The 17,296-nt window shown below is 35.0% G+C and overlaps 1 protein-coding gene across 2 annotated transcripts; it reads left to right on the top strand.

The window, feature by feature from the left end:
* Positions 1-3,840: 3,840 nt before the first annotated feature.
* On the top strand, positions 3,841-8,449 carry LOC143450610 (ubiquinone biosynthesis protein COQ4 homolog, mitochondrial-like). Of its 2 annotated transcripts, XM_076951226.1 has the most exons (6): positions 3,841-5,019; positions 5,098-5,242; positions 5,333-5,532; positions 6,734-6,842; positions 7,084-7,186; positions 7,424-8,449. In XM_076951226.1, exons 2-6 carry the CDS (start codon positions 5,140-5,142, stop codon positions 7,593-7,595), a joined length of 687 nt encoding a protein of 228 aa, XP_076807341.1. In that variant the 5' UTR covers positions 3,841-5,019; positions 5,098-5,139; the 3' UTR covers positions 7,596-8,449. The 2 variants fall into 2 exon arrangements, with proteins under 2 accessions (XP_076807341.1, XP_076807342.1); XM_076951227.1 differs by lacking the exon at positions 5,098-5,242.
* Positions 8,450-17,296: the final 8,847 nt, after the last annotated feature.

The following is a 17,296-nucleotide window of genomic DNA, read 5'->3' as shown; positions in this document are numbered from 1 at the left end:
AATTCTATTATTGCTATCTTGCATGTTTTAAGTCCTTGGGCTTTGCCACTTTTTCCTGGTTGATAATTGGTTTTAAGCATGTGTTTTATTCTGCTATAACTACAACGGTTAGCACCCTAACTTTCGCTCCGCACAGTTAATGAGGGAAAATGAACAATACATACAATAGAAAAAAATTTCACATGCACGTTGATGACCCTCGTGTGTACAGCTGACACACTTTCCACTACGGCAGTATGAATTGTTTATTAGTATTGTAGGTTACCAGTTACAACGCTAGCTTGTTTAAGCAAAGACTGAATGACTTAATTTCTCAAGGCTTGAGGCTAAATAACTTTTAAAAGGAACGTCTATTCTAATCAAAAAAACCTGTACAAGAAGGGCGGTTTTTGGTTAAAAGCTACCGGTAAACTAACTTGAAAGCCAGAAGATTCTTAGAAGATTATGTACGTAAGCCAGAAGATTCTTTTGCTAAGTTTACATTTATGGGAGGAAGTATTTTTTGCGTAGGTTATTCCCCAATCTCATCTGGCGATTTGGATTTTGTATCAAAATAAATTTTCTCTCAAAACTGCAAGACATCACGTAAACTTTCAAAAACTACGATAACAGTGCTTTACTTTTTCAACTGATTTTTGAGAAATGATCCGGGAATCTCATTTTAACCATATATTTGACCATTATTTAACTAAGTACTTTTTGAGTATTAAAAATAATACTTTTTTTACAAGAACCTGTCCGCTTCTGACTGCTATGTAAAATTGGCAGCAGATCTGCCAGTTTGAAGGGAAATATCAAGCTTTGCTACCAAAGGAAAATATAACCCAAATGCGTAAAGATAAATATTATACCTGATAACAACTTTTTGAACCAATTTAAGAAAACAAAATTTATAATGAAATGCTTTTGTTGGTATGAAAAATTGCATTCGCTTCCGTTTCCATTTATTTTTCCCATTATGCTGTGAAAATGATAATGGTTATTCCCCTAACTCAATTTCCTCATTTTTTTTCCTCATTTTATGCTTGCGGACTACGTATCTATACGTCATTTGAAACAAGTCTGGTGTAGGGTTTAAACCACTGCAAAATAAAAACTAGACAACTTATTTTCACTATTTTTTCTCGCGTATCGTGTAAAAGAATTCTTATGCTAATCACCTGAGCAAAGTCTTCACAATCTGATCCCCAGAACGCTTGTAATTTAAAAAAGAATCAAAGTGAGTCAACAGTTTCCATTGCTACAAGGGCAATCGAAAAAGGCTTACACCAAAAAATGGCGATCGTAAGTCGTAAAGGGTCTATTGAGCGACGGTTAAAGGTTATGGAATTGTAGGTTTTCTGGATCTTCGTTATTTTTTCACTCCATTATCAGTATCGAGTATTAAAGGACTTGTATTTTGTACATCATAATCTGTAATCTCTTATAGGCTTATTTTACTTTATATGCTGGAGGTTTCAGTGTTTTTACAGTAGAATTTTAAAGACTTTATGGTGTATTTATTTATAATTTGTGTCAGTGGTTCATGAAATTTTTGGGTGTCTTGTGCGGAAGGGCACAACCAAATGACGTCACAATTCGGGTTGCTGAAGTCTATTATGCCAAAGCATCCTGTGTTATGCACTTCTGCACTTTATGGTATGGAGGTATCGAACCTGGCAAGAGACATACCTGCTTTCACAGAATCATTTGGTAGCCTAAATTATGTAAACAAACATCACTTCTTGTGCTAAATGCGCCCTCACATTATTTTAAGAGTGTGCTTGCTGCATCCTAATGTTAACTGGTTTAAATCAGGGCTCAGAAAGTTCAAACTTGCATCTAGGATAAACAATACATTGTTTGTGCTTGCTAATCTTTATTTTTTTCTAAGGACAAAATATTTAAGGAATAGCAAAACTCATTGTCCTTTCTATAGTAAGTAAGGAAGAAAATAGTTCAAAGGTTGTATGTTTTCCATCGAAAAACGGGCCGACAAGCTTTGCATTTAGCATAAGTTTCATTTTTAATCTAAATTTTTAATGTGCACCTGTTGCATATGTAAATAAGTACCTCAAGGCCTATTTTTAAGTAGTTAACTTATTATCTACCAGTCATTTATTTAAACTACATTTCTGTCGCTTAAGCTGATGAATTTGCATGAAAGAGCAATGAATTTGGCACACTAAAGTGATGCAATGGGATGGGAGAGTACGTACTTTATTCTTATCTCATGCTTAGGTGAGGTGATACAAAAGACTATTGAGTAGGTTTTGTTCTTTTGTGAAGCTGTGTGATGGTTGCTATCCTAGATTTGAGGCTAAGCTGTTGCATTTTTATGTTCTCACATGACTGTTTTAAATGAACAGGTTGTTGTGTTTGTTAACGTATCACTGTTTTCTGGGTTTGTACGCATATATGTCACATGCGGTTGCTTACATCTTAGAATTATTTCATGTTGGTAGGCTGTAGGCTATTGTACTGTAATAGCTGCTTCAATAATAATTAATATTTAGGGTCGGCTGTACCATTTTTCTTAACTTTGTCTATAATGACATTAACTTTTTCCCTTCAGTTGTCACAATGAGTGATTTCTACTGTATTTGACATAAAGGCTGGGAAATTCTTTAAAAGCTGTGTTTACTTTATCACGCTGTCATACCTCATAAGTTTGTTATGTCATTTTTTATTCCTATCAGAAATAATTTCAATCCTCCAATGTTTTAAGGATTTTGCCATGCAAAACTTTACAAGATCCAAAGTGATTGCCAAGCATAGCTGCTTTAAAAAATAAACTGCAGGAGGTAGTCTCACAGCGTTTTGATAATTTTACAACATTTTTCCTGCTTTTATTGGCTTATCCTTTATTCTAGGTCTGTTTTTGTTTGTGTTTTTTTTTTGGTTGCATCTTGGTTTATTGTTTACATTTTGATTTTACAACATTTTTTCTGCTTTATGGGGATTAGTCTTTTCCAGGATCCTTTTTGGTTGCTCGTTTTTGTTTTGTCCTTTTAGGCTTGCTATACATATCTTCTACTGTAGCTTTAGTTCAATGTTTGTAGTCGTTAAAGAATCACAGATTAGAAACCGCAATGAACGAAAAGCAATGAAGATGTAAAAACGCTAATAGTTTTTTGCCCTACGAATTTGGGCTAGTCATCATGCACACGATTTATTCCTGTTTTCTGTTGAACTTTTTGGTTATATCGAACACAGTTGAAGAACCACTGTCCAAGATGTTCATTGTTTATGGTAGTTTAAATATAATTTCGAAAAATTATGCAATATGTTAAAAGCAAAATTTTTAAAGTTTCTGCTAAGAAAGTAAACAGTTAAATTGTATTACCTGGTTGATTTTGCTCTGTTATGTAACATGGCACAGGAAGCAGCATTGGTGGCCAAGAGATGTCAGGAAGCTAAAGAAACTGGCATTGTTAACTTGTCAAATTGTGGACTAAAGGATATACCACAAGCATTATATTTTTTTGTAAAAAACACGGATGTTACAAAGTTGGATATTTCTAACAATCAGCTGACACGGGTGCCTGCCAAAATTTTAAAAGCATTTCCTTTGTTGGTTGAGTTCAAGTGCGCAAACAATGCAGATATATCATCCTTGCCAGAAGGATTTTCAGCACTTGAACATTTGTCGCATGTTGACTTGTCACAAAACAGGTTTACCAAGCTGCCATTTGTTGGTAGTTCCATGAAAAATCTTGATTTGTCGGGAAACATGATTCAAACTGTAACACAAGAAGAAATAGAAAATGTATTTAATTTGGAATCTATTAAACTAAACAACAATCCTTTAGAAAATCAGTCAAAGTACTTACTACAGAAATATGCAAATTTTATTTTGCATTAATATTTGCAATTTTGCATGATGGGAAGCTACTTTAATTTCACAACAATGTAATGTTTAAAAGTATAGAGTTATATAAACTTGTGTTTTGCTTTTGACATTAGTTTAACTTTTGTAAATGCAGTTGTAGACTTTTTTACTGCTACCTTCCATGTTGAAATAGATGTACTAATCTGGCTCTCACTTATCTTTAGCAATGAAGTGTTACAAATATTTAGCATCTTTTGCGATTGCGAAGTGTTCAAAGGTCAAATGTCTTGAACTCAAGTGTTGCGTAGCATAGTGCTTACGGAACAAAATGGAAAAAATATTTTATTCGATTGTTTATTTATGTTTGTACAGTGCTTTATATGCATCTTACTAAAGGTTATGTAATTATGTTAAATGTCGCCAGATGACGTAGGCATTGTATGTAGCTTTATCGTGTCTAAAAAAGAAGGCAAAACAAGAATATCCAATATGAGGCCTTAAAAGGGCCAATTTTTCTAAAGTAACCAGCATTTGCTGATTAATATAAAGGAACATCATTGATCATTTATAATGTCTGTTCTTCTTTTATTTCTTTCTCAAATCACTGACACATCGTTTCCACGTAGAATGCATTAAGAGTCTCTTAACTTCTATGCAATTTTTGGACGCAAATAAAGCATTAGAAAACATATTTAGACGGTGAAGATAAATACTCTTTTCAAGTGTGTTTCGGAAGCCTTATCCTACAGATCAAGTAGGAATCATTTGTAATTTAACCCTTGGACATTTAGTAATTGCTAAAAATGTTAAAAACTGTACAGTTTTCCGTTGTTAAAGATAGGGAAAGCTACATTAATACACCTAAAGTTATATTATGTAATGTGTTATTTCTTGTACTTGAGTGGTGTTGTGTTTTATCAAATTAGTTTTACTTAATTTGGATATAATCAGAAATCAAAAATGAGTTTGGTGGCCTTGCTAACCTGCTACCATAGTACCACCACAGTATTTAAAAATATGCTTGCTTTAAGGCTTTATTCTGTCCAGTAATTAGACATGATCATTTTATTCTTATTGTGATATAAAAGCAGTTAGCGTCATTTTATACTCACAATTAATGACTTGAAATTTATTTTATTGATCTTATGTGGTAGTGTGTTTGTTTGTACCAGTCATGGCGTAAAATGTTTGAAGCTTGTTGTTTAAAAGTAGGTATTTAATTAAATCAAACCTTGAATTGTGCTTCAATGTTATAGTACTTTTGTGCAAAATATCTTTTGTTGCAGACTTAGTACATCTATATATGAATCTTTATATTTACTAATGAAATGGTTTCATTGTATCCCCATCATATACCGGTTACAACATTTCAAAGGGTGTTGCTAGGTATAGGCTCATCAGTTGCTGCTTTGCAAGATCCATATAGACATGGTATTTGTGAGCTTGAGTGCATTTTTGTTTTGCATACACTGTGAATCTGTGATTATTTCTTTTGTATTTCCACTTTTATATATTTTTTAGACATGGTTGCGGTTTGTGGTGAAACAACAGCATCTAGTGCTCTGGAGCATATGAAAAAGAAGATGGAAAATAATGCAACTGGTACAAGAATTTTAAAGGAAAAACCTCGAATATCAAGCTCATCTGTTGATCTCAAAGTATTACGTGGCCTTCCTCCAAACACACTTGGAAGACAATATGTTGATATGCTGAATAAATATGTTAGTACTGTGATATCGCAAAGTGTTTTGTAACAATAAGTTAACCTTGTAGGCCTTAAAATAAAATAGCATAATACATGGTAGGCTTGGTAGAGTAAACTTGTAAACATTGTAAAAACTTTCAACAGTTGTAAACATTGTTTGGGTCAAAGATTTTTATATATAGATATCTTAATCTTATAATATGTATCTTTAAATTTTGTATATCTTTTGCATAAAATGTAATTCCATGTTTCCACTGCAAACTTGTTTCTCTGTTTGTTGCTGGATTTAAACCGACACTTTTGAACTGCCATACTGTCCAAATTCTTAAAATAAGATTACCCTGTGTCCCCAGTTTCTTGCAGCAGAATATTTTTATGTTATTGGTTACCAGTTAGCAGCTTTGCTAATTTTTCTCAGCAAAATACAAACACGCAAGAGGATAGCTGTTACAGACAGTGATCAGTGAGCTTATAAAGGGATAAAAAAAAATTTTTTTCATTTCTTTCATAGTTTTGGTCCACCATCTAGTTGCAGCCAGTTCAGCAGTTTTTAAAAAAATTTCTCGTAAGTAGCATCATGTGCTTGAAATATTCACAGCACAAAATTGACCATGGTATATGCACAAGGTCACTCATCACTGATAGTCGAAAACGAACATATAGGAGGAGGATGCGCAAGGACATATACAACACTGTAGTTTCAAAGATATATATATTTCAAAAATGTTGTCAACATAACTAACATATTTACTTTTAATAAACGCTGAAATTAAGAAAGCAGAATATTATGTTGTTTAACTCAGGTGCGGCCCGCAAATAGAAATTGTGCAGCCCGCGGAGAAATGCCAATTTTGCATTATCTATGTGACAATAAATATGAACAGCTCTTTTCTTCGAAAATTTGTGACGTTTAGAAATTTATGGGTCATTACTTATTTTTTCCATAAGGAGATAACCCCTAACTATGCCATATAACCATAATAAAATTGCTTTTTATGCCAGCTACTAGTGAAAAGCTTATGCTAAATAAAGGTGTGGCCCGGCGGTTTTACTAGGTTGTTTTCATTTTGCCCTCCTGTAATAAAGGTTGCACACGCCTGGTTTAACTATATATTTGTGTTGTTATCTAAACTGTTGCTTACAAGTATATCTAGTTTCGGCAGCAATAAATTTTTCTGAAACAAGTTTTCTTTTCTTCATGATCATCACTACTACAGCAAATTACACCAGACTCAAGATTACCTGTGAAGTTTGTTGATGATCCAGAACACGCCTATGTGCTGCAAAGATATCGAGAAATTCATGATTTTAATCACCTGTTATTAGGTACATGATTTTAGAGCTGCATTTTAAAACTGTATTATACATTGTTTACTTTTTAAATTTTACAGAAGAAAATATGTATATATCAGCAAGGCAGCAACTTAAATTTGTTGTTGTTAACTTTATTGTGTGTAATTTTACACAGAGCATAAGAAAACATTTACAGTCTTACAGCATCTTTACAGTCTTACACGCTCTTACAGCTAAAAATTTTAACATTGTTTTCTTCACGATATATTTGCAGAGCAGCCTACTAATCTGCGTGGTGAAGTAGCAGTAAAGTGGTTTGAAGCAATCCAGACGACTTTACCAATGTGCTGGCTTGCAGCTATTGGTGGTTTAGCAAGGTAAATCCAAGTTACTGTAATATTGTATTAAATAATACGTTTTGTACTTTCTGCATGCTTGTTACAAAAAAAATATTTCACATGATCCATGTGAACCTACAAATTTGATCATAGCTGACATCGTTCGGTACAAATTTATTCAGCTCATATCTGACTTTATTACCAAAATAAGTCTAGTAATTGCAAGGAATATCTTGTGGGTTCACTTCAAAGGCGAATTTTGCTTTGCTTGGTTAGGTTAAGCAAGAAGCGAAGAAAATTAATTTTGCAAAGAGACTTGTTGTGGGTGATACCAGCAGCCAAAGAGGCAAAATTTTTCATGAACATTTACTTTGAAGAAAGACTCCAAGACGACTTGGATGACATAAGGGAAGAACTGGGCATACAAATTCCAAAATCACGAAATTAATGTAAGCAACTAAATACGAATTATTCTTTTACCACATGATGATGTTAAAGTCAAGCATTCTCTAGCTAGTGTGTTGACCACATAACGATCAGACAACATACAGTTATTTTGTAGCAAGTATGTTGTATGTTGCATAGATATGCAAGTACAACGTTTTTTAATAATGTTAATCATTTATTTTGCACGTACTTAGTAAGATTAGCAATTTTTTGTTGATCAACAATTTATGGTTATATAATATAGTTATATACATATAATATATATGTTTCATTCAAGTTTTCGATGATTTGCGATTTACTTGGCTGTATTTTTCCTTTTCCGCATGTTGGCGCCAAAGGACTTGGTAAAACCTTTTATTAGGTAAACCTGGTTCCTAATTTGTTTCGTACTTTTCAAGTAAAAACTTTCTAAAATTTTTGTTGTGAGAACGGGATCGTTTAACAGCGTTCAAGCCAACTCATTACGCAACGCAGTAAGTGCCAAAAATTCAGAAATTGTTTTTCGGCTTGCTATTTAACACAGGACATGATTCTGGAATTGGACTTTTCTCCCGGTCGAAGGCTGCGCTATTTATATTTAAGGACGTGATAGCCCATAACGTTAGTAAAACTGTACAATTTTTAAGAAATTGATTTTTTTATCGTGTTTGGTTACCTCTCGTAAACCCCATGCCGAAAGGAACTCCAGCCCCATATACACCGTGAGTTAATGTAACACGATGGTCAGTGGGTTGGATGATTTTACAGCATAAAACATTCTCGGTGTCATTGTAAATGTTTCCATTGTTTTTATAGTTTGTTTTTGTCGCTAACATTGTCAATAAAATAACACCCAAAGCATTGAGCTCACAGAAGCGTTTAATTTGTGGTTGAAAAAACCGGTCTTGTTAGCGCAGTGATCACATTTGTGCAATATGTTGATACGAGTGGTGTTAAAACGTTTTCCAACAATGCCATATCATTTGCCTAGAAGAAAAGCTCCTGAAGTTTTTAAATTACGATATACAGAAAATGAAATTTGCTTGTAGACGTGACTCTAAACGGGAGATTAGTAGTTCCACAAATTCTTCGGTCGTAAACAGACAAAGTTTTAAGATATAATCAGCGTTGCTATTAATACAGACCAAGAATCCAAGGAAGGAAAATTTAAACCTTCGTGAGACAACGCGGAAAAATAAGGATGAGTAGAATTACATTCGCAATTTATTAAAAATAGGAAGTACGTGATATTTTACATGCATTTATTGTATACATACAGTATATCATGTATAAATCATCGAGTTACATGGAATGCAGTTTATATTATTTGGTTACTTCATTTCATCACTTTCTACTTGTCGTTACGTAATTCAATTGCATAAGAAGGTTTCTGCTTCTCTGTGCTAATTATACACGCCGATAATTTTCAGAGATACCGGCGCAGTTTTTTGCAGCGGGCTTTATTTTGTGTTAGCAGCGTGAAATGCGGTCCTAACCGTTGGTATTTTGTTTGTAAAAACGGTTTTAAAGGGAGGCCTTGTCGAAAACGCCTTTTCACCTTCAAATATGAGTATGTAAAGGTTACAATACATCAAAAGGCAGCTTGTTATTCATATTTTCACACCTGCAGTTATTGGAGTTCTATATATTTTATACACTATAAGCTGTTGGCATGTTGATACTACGAGCTGACATACATTGCACATTAATGTTAACGAAAAGACTTACCTTGCTATACTTACTACAACACGCTTATTCATTAGGCAGTTTTCCATCCCAGCCGGTCATGCTCTGATACCAATCGCAACTGGCATCAATTCCGTGTAACCTGAAACAGTTTCAATTTCATTGGTGTAACAGCGGTGGTTACTAACAAAACGTTTACCATTATTTCGGTAATTAAGATGAATTGGGAACATTTCCAGAAAGCTTTTTTCATCCACATCATCGCTCGAATCATCAGGAACCTTTCGAATGAGCCAACTCACGTTTCGTTGAAGATTATCCGGTCACATACTCAAGCATTGACGCATTTACCGTTGCAATTTCGATCAGGAGTGGCACGAATTAACTTTCAATCAAAGCGTTAATGCGTTCGCGGACTACAAACACAGACTTTTGTAATGGAATCCACGCACGTAAATCACATTCCAAGCGCACGTTGTTTTAGCACGCATTTGGCCTGAGATTTTGCCTCCGCCCTCGTCAAGCATTGTGAATCTAAAACTTGTCGCGTAATCATTTGGCTTTTTAACACCATTTACATAAATTTATAATTGCTTCGTGGATAAGCGAAGTTGGGTACAAGCTTTCCTCGAAATTATGCAATCATGTAATAGCCTCGGTTTAAAAGCCACGGTCTATCACGTCCTATATGCAAACTACTGTTATAATAACTTCAAACTATACAGTTCTTGGTAAACTTTTGCTACGAATCGGGTGCCTCCTCCCCATTTTAATTACACAATTCTCCAAAATTTATATCTTGCTAGACTTGGATCCTACGAAATTATAAATAAGACTGAATTTGTGAAGCTTATATGGCGATTTCTTCTGCAATGAATATACAGAAAAGACGTATCTTGTTCGATGTCAGGGTGAAACCCTTGCCACAAAATAAGTCGACCCAGCAAGACCCATGGTGTTGAGAAGAGAGTTAATCACATTATCCCACAAATCTACCTAATCTCGTGCTATTACAAACGCGTTATCGTTTTCCATACATGTGGTAATTATTGAATACGGAAGTTGCCGTCATTAATTACCTTTTCGTTTTGGTAAATCTGAACTATCGAAGCTTGGTCGCGTTTTATCTTCGTGCAATAATCTCAACGGCAATGCGCAATAAACGTGATATAACGAAGACATCAATACTTAACCCCATTTCTCGCTTTTATATGTGACGTCATCGTAATTACCTTCATCACCGTTGGCACAATGTGGTGAAATTAATGCGGATATTTGGGATCGATTAATTTGGAACCACTTTTATTGTTAACTTTTGTCTAGCACACACGTTTCATTTTTGGGAAAAAATCGACAATAATTGCCGAGCACGGATGATGACAAATTATCTTAGTCTGGATTTTTTGTAGCGTTTTCCCAAATTTGTGTAACCCGTTGTTTTCCTGCTAATAATTCTCCTGTCTATATGGCGGAGGTTGTTGCTATTAATAGAAACGAGGTATTATGCGTATTTCTTCTATGACACACCCTTGGTTTCCATCATTAATGGTAAATAACCCAGCATACATTCCTAATACATCCAGTAAACAATTGAGATTGAAATTATAATACTGACCAAAGGTTAATGCCACGTTCGGCGTCATACCATAAATTTTTACTACACTGATATTCCTTATTAAACCGAATTATTTTTTGCTGATTTGACAAATAAAAGTTAATTTTGTCCCAAGTTTTTGATTAATTACCAGCCTGGTGATTGAAGAGGGAAAACTGTTTTGGTCTTTGCGGCAAAACCAAGGCAACTCATCTTCATATTCTCGCACGAAAGAATCATGCCCGTAGATCAGGGGCGGGCAACTTCTTCGGTCGGCGGGCCTGATATGAGAAAATGAAGTACTTGGCGGGCCGGATTCCTGAATAGATTGGAACGCAGCTTTGTCTTATTAATGTTCATGGTCGAAAATGTTTGCTCATAAATGTATGTAGACCCGAACAGAACAAGTAGATTTATGGCCATCTTTCTCAGGTTGGCAAACTTGGACGTATTCAGTGACGCAATACAAGGATTGCGGCAGAATGTGGCCGCAGGCCACATTATCATTTAAGACCGGAAACTGTCTGCGGGCCGCTCAAAATCCCGTCGCGGGCCGGATCCGGCCCGCGGGCCGTATGTTGCCCACCCCTGCCGTAGATTTTGCTTTTCTTTGGTTTAACTGTTTATGTGAATAATGTAATTCTCCCAGTTGGTGACATTTATACCTCGTATATCAATGTGAGTACCGCATTGCGCTGGAACTTCTATTCGATGCAATTTTTGTGCGATTGGCATAAAGTCAATCTTGCCAGCATCCATATCCATTATACGCTTCGAGTTCCAACATCTCATGCAGAAAAAGTTATATGCTTATGTGATTGACATTTGCCTCAAACATTGGCATTTCGTTTTGACGGATTATGGCAAAAACATGAATAATTCAAAATTTATGTTGATCTGGATGTACCAGGCAAGGAGTTTTCAAATATCATTAAGCTTATCGATAGCTATGAATCAAACATTTTGCGGGAATATCTGTGTCACTAAATGTCAGCTTAGTGCGCATTACATTACATTGCGTTTTTGAAGCGACCAAACAACGAACTCGCTTATTCTGCAGCGATCGTTGGGCATTTTTACCAGAAAAATCCAATTTAATCCATATTTCGTTATATTAGTACTATGAAAATGAAAGCCTATGCCCTATATTGTATTATGTCCAATGTACAGTATAATGGTTTTTGATAAGCAATTAGAAACAATTGTTTTATTGCTGGATGCTTCTAGTCCAGGTGCGCACGCGCTTATGAAGTTAATCCAATAACTAAAACGTATCAATATCCCCACTGTGAAAAGAGAGGCTTGACCCTATCGGAGTATAGAGACAATAGACATAGCAATAGCCGAAGATATTTAGATTTTTGTCTTTACGGCGAAAACGTGTGTCTTGCTCACTAGACGGTTCTAAAATAAAACTCCGAAATTCGTCTAATAGCGTACTGCTGAAATTTCCGAAATTTTGTTTTGTAGAAAAAGGTCTTGAATACAGATTCATGCATCACATTTGGTGAATGTAGATTATTGTTTCTTTTGGGACTAAAGAAAGTCCCCGGCAGGATGCCAGTACTGGTTGGCAAATGCCAACATTTCAATAAAAACTTTAATATCCATTTGCGCTGTCTGTGGTGTGACGCAAAGAAAGCGTGATAAAGATTATTTCGAGAAATGTTAAAAGGAAGCATTTCTTTATTTTTTTGTCTTCCTTTAAAAATCCTATTTTACATACAAAACTTGGTGTGGAGTAATCAAGTCATTGTGATATTTTATAATTGGTATCAAAAGCAAAGTTTCTACTGATTGGTTTCCTACGAAGGCAAGTGTATATGCAATGCCTAAGAATGTTGTGCTTAGGTTTTACAAAACCAAAAACAGGTTGAAGAAACCACAACGCTGGAGTTATTCTAATATCTATTTTTGAAACAAATGTTTGGAAATGAAATAACTGTAATAATGAATTCCACTGTTCCTGTTTGCGGTACAGTCTGACCACCAACCACTGTCTTGAGCCAGACAATTAAAGAGTATATACATCATCTGCCAAGCTTTTGCAAAATGGGCATTTTGTTGCGTAAATATACGATAAACATTTGGAAGATTGACACGCAAGTTTCTTGAGGGTGGGTAAATCTGTTTATTCGGCATGGATGGTAAAAAGATTGTCTCGGTTGGAAAACAATTTCTCGATTTATAAAATCTTAAAGTTTCAACTTGTAACAGCCAACACTCATGCAGGCCGAATCGCAAATATTTTTTTGGACATTTCGAAGGTCAAATACGTTTAGAAAACATTGGCGAGACTATGAACAATGCTTAAGTTCAAGGGACGATATTTTTAACTGCGTTGACGCACACAAGAGACATAAGATTTAATCAATTGTTGAATCTGTTTTTAGGATTCTTGCGATGAATCTCTCGAGGGGTTTGCATCTGGTTCTTTTAATTCGTGTGTAAGCTAATTACATGTAATTCTATTTTATCTCAAAACTGTTTAGATTACGACATTGTTGGACGTATGTCCGGCAGTTGTTCGCAAAATTTTTCATCCGTTTTGAAGGGAATTTCCAGCTTTGTTTTGAGATTCCACAGTTTCGCAAACCGTTTCACAAATAATTTTAGAAAAGAACACATAAAATGGTGTAATTACCATAAATACTAAAACGTGGTAATTAGGCTGACTCATAAAAATAATTATCAATAAACAATCGTTTTACCCTTTATCACGGTAGAGGGCGTTGTTAATGCAATGAGTATAAATATTCATCAGAATCAGGGATAAGAAAGGTTATGTTTGAATTGTCACAAATTTGTAGAATGAGCAAATCAAAATGATCTTAAAAGATTCGCTAAGTTTTTTGGCTTGAATAGAAGTAAGAAGTATATAATAGCCTTTAGGGCTAAATATATATTTCGTCAACGTTGGATGAAATATCCGAAGAGGTGACAAGATAGACTTTGCGATCAGATTTTAAGTTCGAAATATTTTTTGGAATACAGCTTGCTGTTTTTTTTTTTGCCAAAACACATTTTAAGCCATTCTTTCTGCTTAGGGCATCTGTTGATGCAATTGTCTGCACGATTTCATACTATACTTTTTTCTGCATTCTCAGAACAAAATTGTCAGTTCGGTTTTCGCTCAGTTTGTTAATGCCACGCTTATGACACAACAAACGTCATAGGCATATATCAGCATAGTGATCTCGTTTTCTCTTCTGGCACGATATTCGCTTCTTCGTAGGAATAACGTGAAAGTTAATCTGTAGCTTTTCTTGAGAGGTCGTTGTTTTCTCCAAAGACAACCAGTTATTTTTAATATTCTTCACATAAAGTTGTCAACAACTGGGATATAATTGTAGGGTATATACATGTACGTCACAATTGGAATAATAATTTTGGTAAACGCGTGTTTACCCGAAAAAAGTTCATTGTTAGTGCGGCTATTCCCCAAAAAACGATCAAGTAAGTGATATTATTGATCTCTAAATAAGTTCACTGCATGAAAAAAATTTTAGAATAGGTAAATGTGTGCTGTTTTGCGCTTTCGAAAATTATAGTAAGAAATGTGAGTCACATCGCAAAAAAACATTAGTTCATCACACAATGACGAAAAACCTGCTCTTTCGTATGACATATTATTGGCATAGGTTGTTTTTTTGCTAACGCATTAATATGGGAAAGTATCTCAAAATAAAACGTGTATGAAAATCTTGCCTGCTACGTCCAATGCACATGTATTTAACCTGTCGAAGGTTTGAGACTTGAACTAAAGCCAGAGACGTGGTGAAGTTGTTGCTGCTTTAACGAATTAATTAATTATATCTATGTTTTCCTAGGAAAGTCAGAGCTAAAATTTAGCAATAACGAAAGTTTTGAGATTGACGCTGTAATAAGAAAAATGATCTATAATTTGTTGCTATACATCATATGTTAACATACGTAAGTGCGCCGCTGCCAACGCTATATCATCTTTCTCTGTAATGATATTTTCACAAGTGGAAGAATTCTCTTCTACGTCTGACAATTCAGTAATTATAAGCCAGCAACGTTATGCTATAGGTAAACCGTCTAGTATGCAGTTGTTCCAGTGGAGATCTATATATACATATATGGCTAAAACATAACCGGAAATTCATGTGGAAGAGGTTTGTTCTCAATAGTTGACGGCTTTGAAGTTGATGAATAACGGCTATACAGCAGAACAATTTTTCGTATAAGCATTTTCCTCATACCCTATACATGATTACAAATTTTGAAGGATAAAGATTATACCGTAACCTATTTTTTCTTGAACTACGGGGAAGGCCTTACCATCTTTTACTGAAGGCGTGAGCGTTATTGGTTGTTTAAACCAAAAAAATCTCGGATGTGCCTTACACCAATGTCGCGTGTTTAACACTTAGCTGACGACGTTGCAACAATGTCACCTCGGGCGTAAGGGCAGCCTGTGTTTTTGGGCTGCAATTAAAATTTTTCGTTAATAGGATAACTTTTTCTCGTGCTGCGCAAATCATTTTAAAAATAATTTTTGTAATGTATTTTTGGAGACAAAATCTTCATGTAGGGATTCCCAAGTTTTTTCCGCGTCACGTCCGATTTTCTTGCCCAGTAAGCTTGGATGAAGATTGAATCTTGCGTGAGAGTCGAAAGCACCGTGTGCCATTGTGACGTTACGCAACGTACGTCAATTAAGCCGAAAATGACATCATCTTGCAACACAATTTTTGACCAGCAATGTTGCAAACCATTTGATTAACAATTTGCGCTGATAAAACACATCACGCTAATAGTTTTAACCTTTGTAAACCGTTATGACTGTCTGTTACTTTTAATAGCGTTAATTGGTTTTAACATTTTGTGCATACTGTATATGAAGTGGTTTTTACTTCATTTTATTGCTCTGAGGTCCTCACCAACTGAGAAATGTTTATATTTCTTACACCACATCTAACTGACCGTTCTGGTTTTAATACATTTCATTGTTTCACCTTTGACCTCACTCTAAAGTTAAGAGCCCATCCCAAACCGCCGCGGCAAGAAATCGAAGATGAGATAAGAGATGTGGTTTAGTAGGCCACTACATCTTTTTCGCATTTCTAAGATAAGATTTTTGGACTGGGCGTTTTCCTCGATCAACTTTGGTTTACGGATGAAGCAAATGTTTGCAAGCTTAGTTTATGCGAAGTATAATCTGCAAAACTACACAAACATTGCTTCATTGATGGCGTCAACATTCCACACTGCGTCTTTTATTTTGGAAAAAGTCCTGCGCTGGGGCGTTGATGACTCCAGGAAACTTACTTGGTCAGTCATCTGCGTGCGTAATCAGTCATCGTAATCTACGTTTATTGTTCAACGTATTAACATAACTATCAGTTCAAAGTTAATTAGAAATAAAATACTGCTTATTGCCAAATGCATATGTATAGATAATAATCATATAGTATATGGCCGGTACGGTTACGTTTATCTGAAGGGTTATGGAGTATAAAGTTAGAATGTATATAGGCTACGTTTCTATTAAGATCTTGACTGAAAAACGTAAAAGGGACGCAATAGCGTAAACCAAGGAAAGAACAAGAAAGATTAAAATTGGAACGGCTTCTATACAATCGCTATGCCGATTATTACAATTATATAGACACAAAAATCTGCAAGTTTGATGCTGCTCTTACGACATTTGGATTAACTCCTACTTTAATTGCAATTGCAACCATGTTTCTTCGTGGGTTGCCCGTAGAGAGTCTACAAAAGATGCCGAAAGTATAAGAATAATGACAAAACGTTTTTTATTATCACTAAAAAAACGTCAGAAATATGGTACTTTAGCGGAGTATATACAATACACTTCCGTTAGGGCCTGCTTTATAGGTGGCTGTATAAGAATACCGTTTTTACGAGACTCACGTAACGTATTGTAACTTATACCAGAATGTGCCAACCTATGTACACAAGTAACATCGCAAAAAATTACTCTGTATATGATTATGATCTTTTTTTAAAACCCCATGGTTTGTTTTAAGGCTATTGAATAAATTGGCAAAATTACTTACATATATATAGTTACGTTGGCGCCTGTTTTGCGTACCCCATTTCACAATAAAACTACAAAGCCACTTATCGTGGTACATGCGCCCAATTTCGTGTTACTGTTGAACTTCTGTTTATCAAGTGAAATCATATTCTCCTTACTGGGCTAGAATTTGAACGCATTTATGTTGAATTTATTTTAGATGTAAGACAAGGTACAAGTAATATTCACCCAACTTCTACATTAAACGCGTTACATTGCGCAAAAACTTAACACCACATTTTTTCTGACGGTATCAGAGTTTTTAAATTTTTCCTTTTTCTTGTCGTCTGTTTTTATTTATTTGTCCTTTGCGCGCAATTTTGCGTCAATCAGTATTCAGCAATTTATCACGACGTTCGTAGAAAAAAGGCGGCTT

This window comes from Clavelina lepadiformis, chromosome 3 (assembly GCF_947623445.1).
Source record: "Clavelina lepadiformis chromosome 3, kaClaLepa1.1, whole genome shotgun sequence".
In the NCBI taxonomy this organism is placed as follows: domain Eukaryota; kingdom Metazoa; phylum Chordata; class Ascidiacea; order Aplousobranchia; family Clavelinidae; genus Clavelina; species Clavelina lepadiformis.
Note: the sequence above shows the minus strand (reverse complement) of the source record. Positions and strands in the feature narration are given on the sequence as shown.

What these genes read in the sequence shown, in the direction of transcription:
- LOC143450610 (XM_076951226.1), top strand. Translation starts at nt 5,140, where the DNA reads ATGGTTTCATTGTATCCCCATCATATACCGGTTACAACATTTCAAAGG. An exon ending in GCAAGATCCATATAGACATG is followed by an intron (nt 5,243 to 5,332) that starts GTATTTGTGAGC and finishes TATATTTTTTAG; the next exon opens with ACATGGTTGCGGTTTGTGGT. An exon ending in TTTTAATCACCTGTTATTAG is followed by an intron (nt 6,843 to 7,083) that starts GTACATGATTTT and finishes ATATATTTGCAG; the next exon opens with AGCAGCCTACTAATCTGCGT.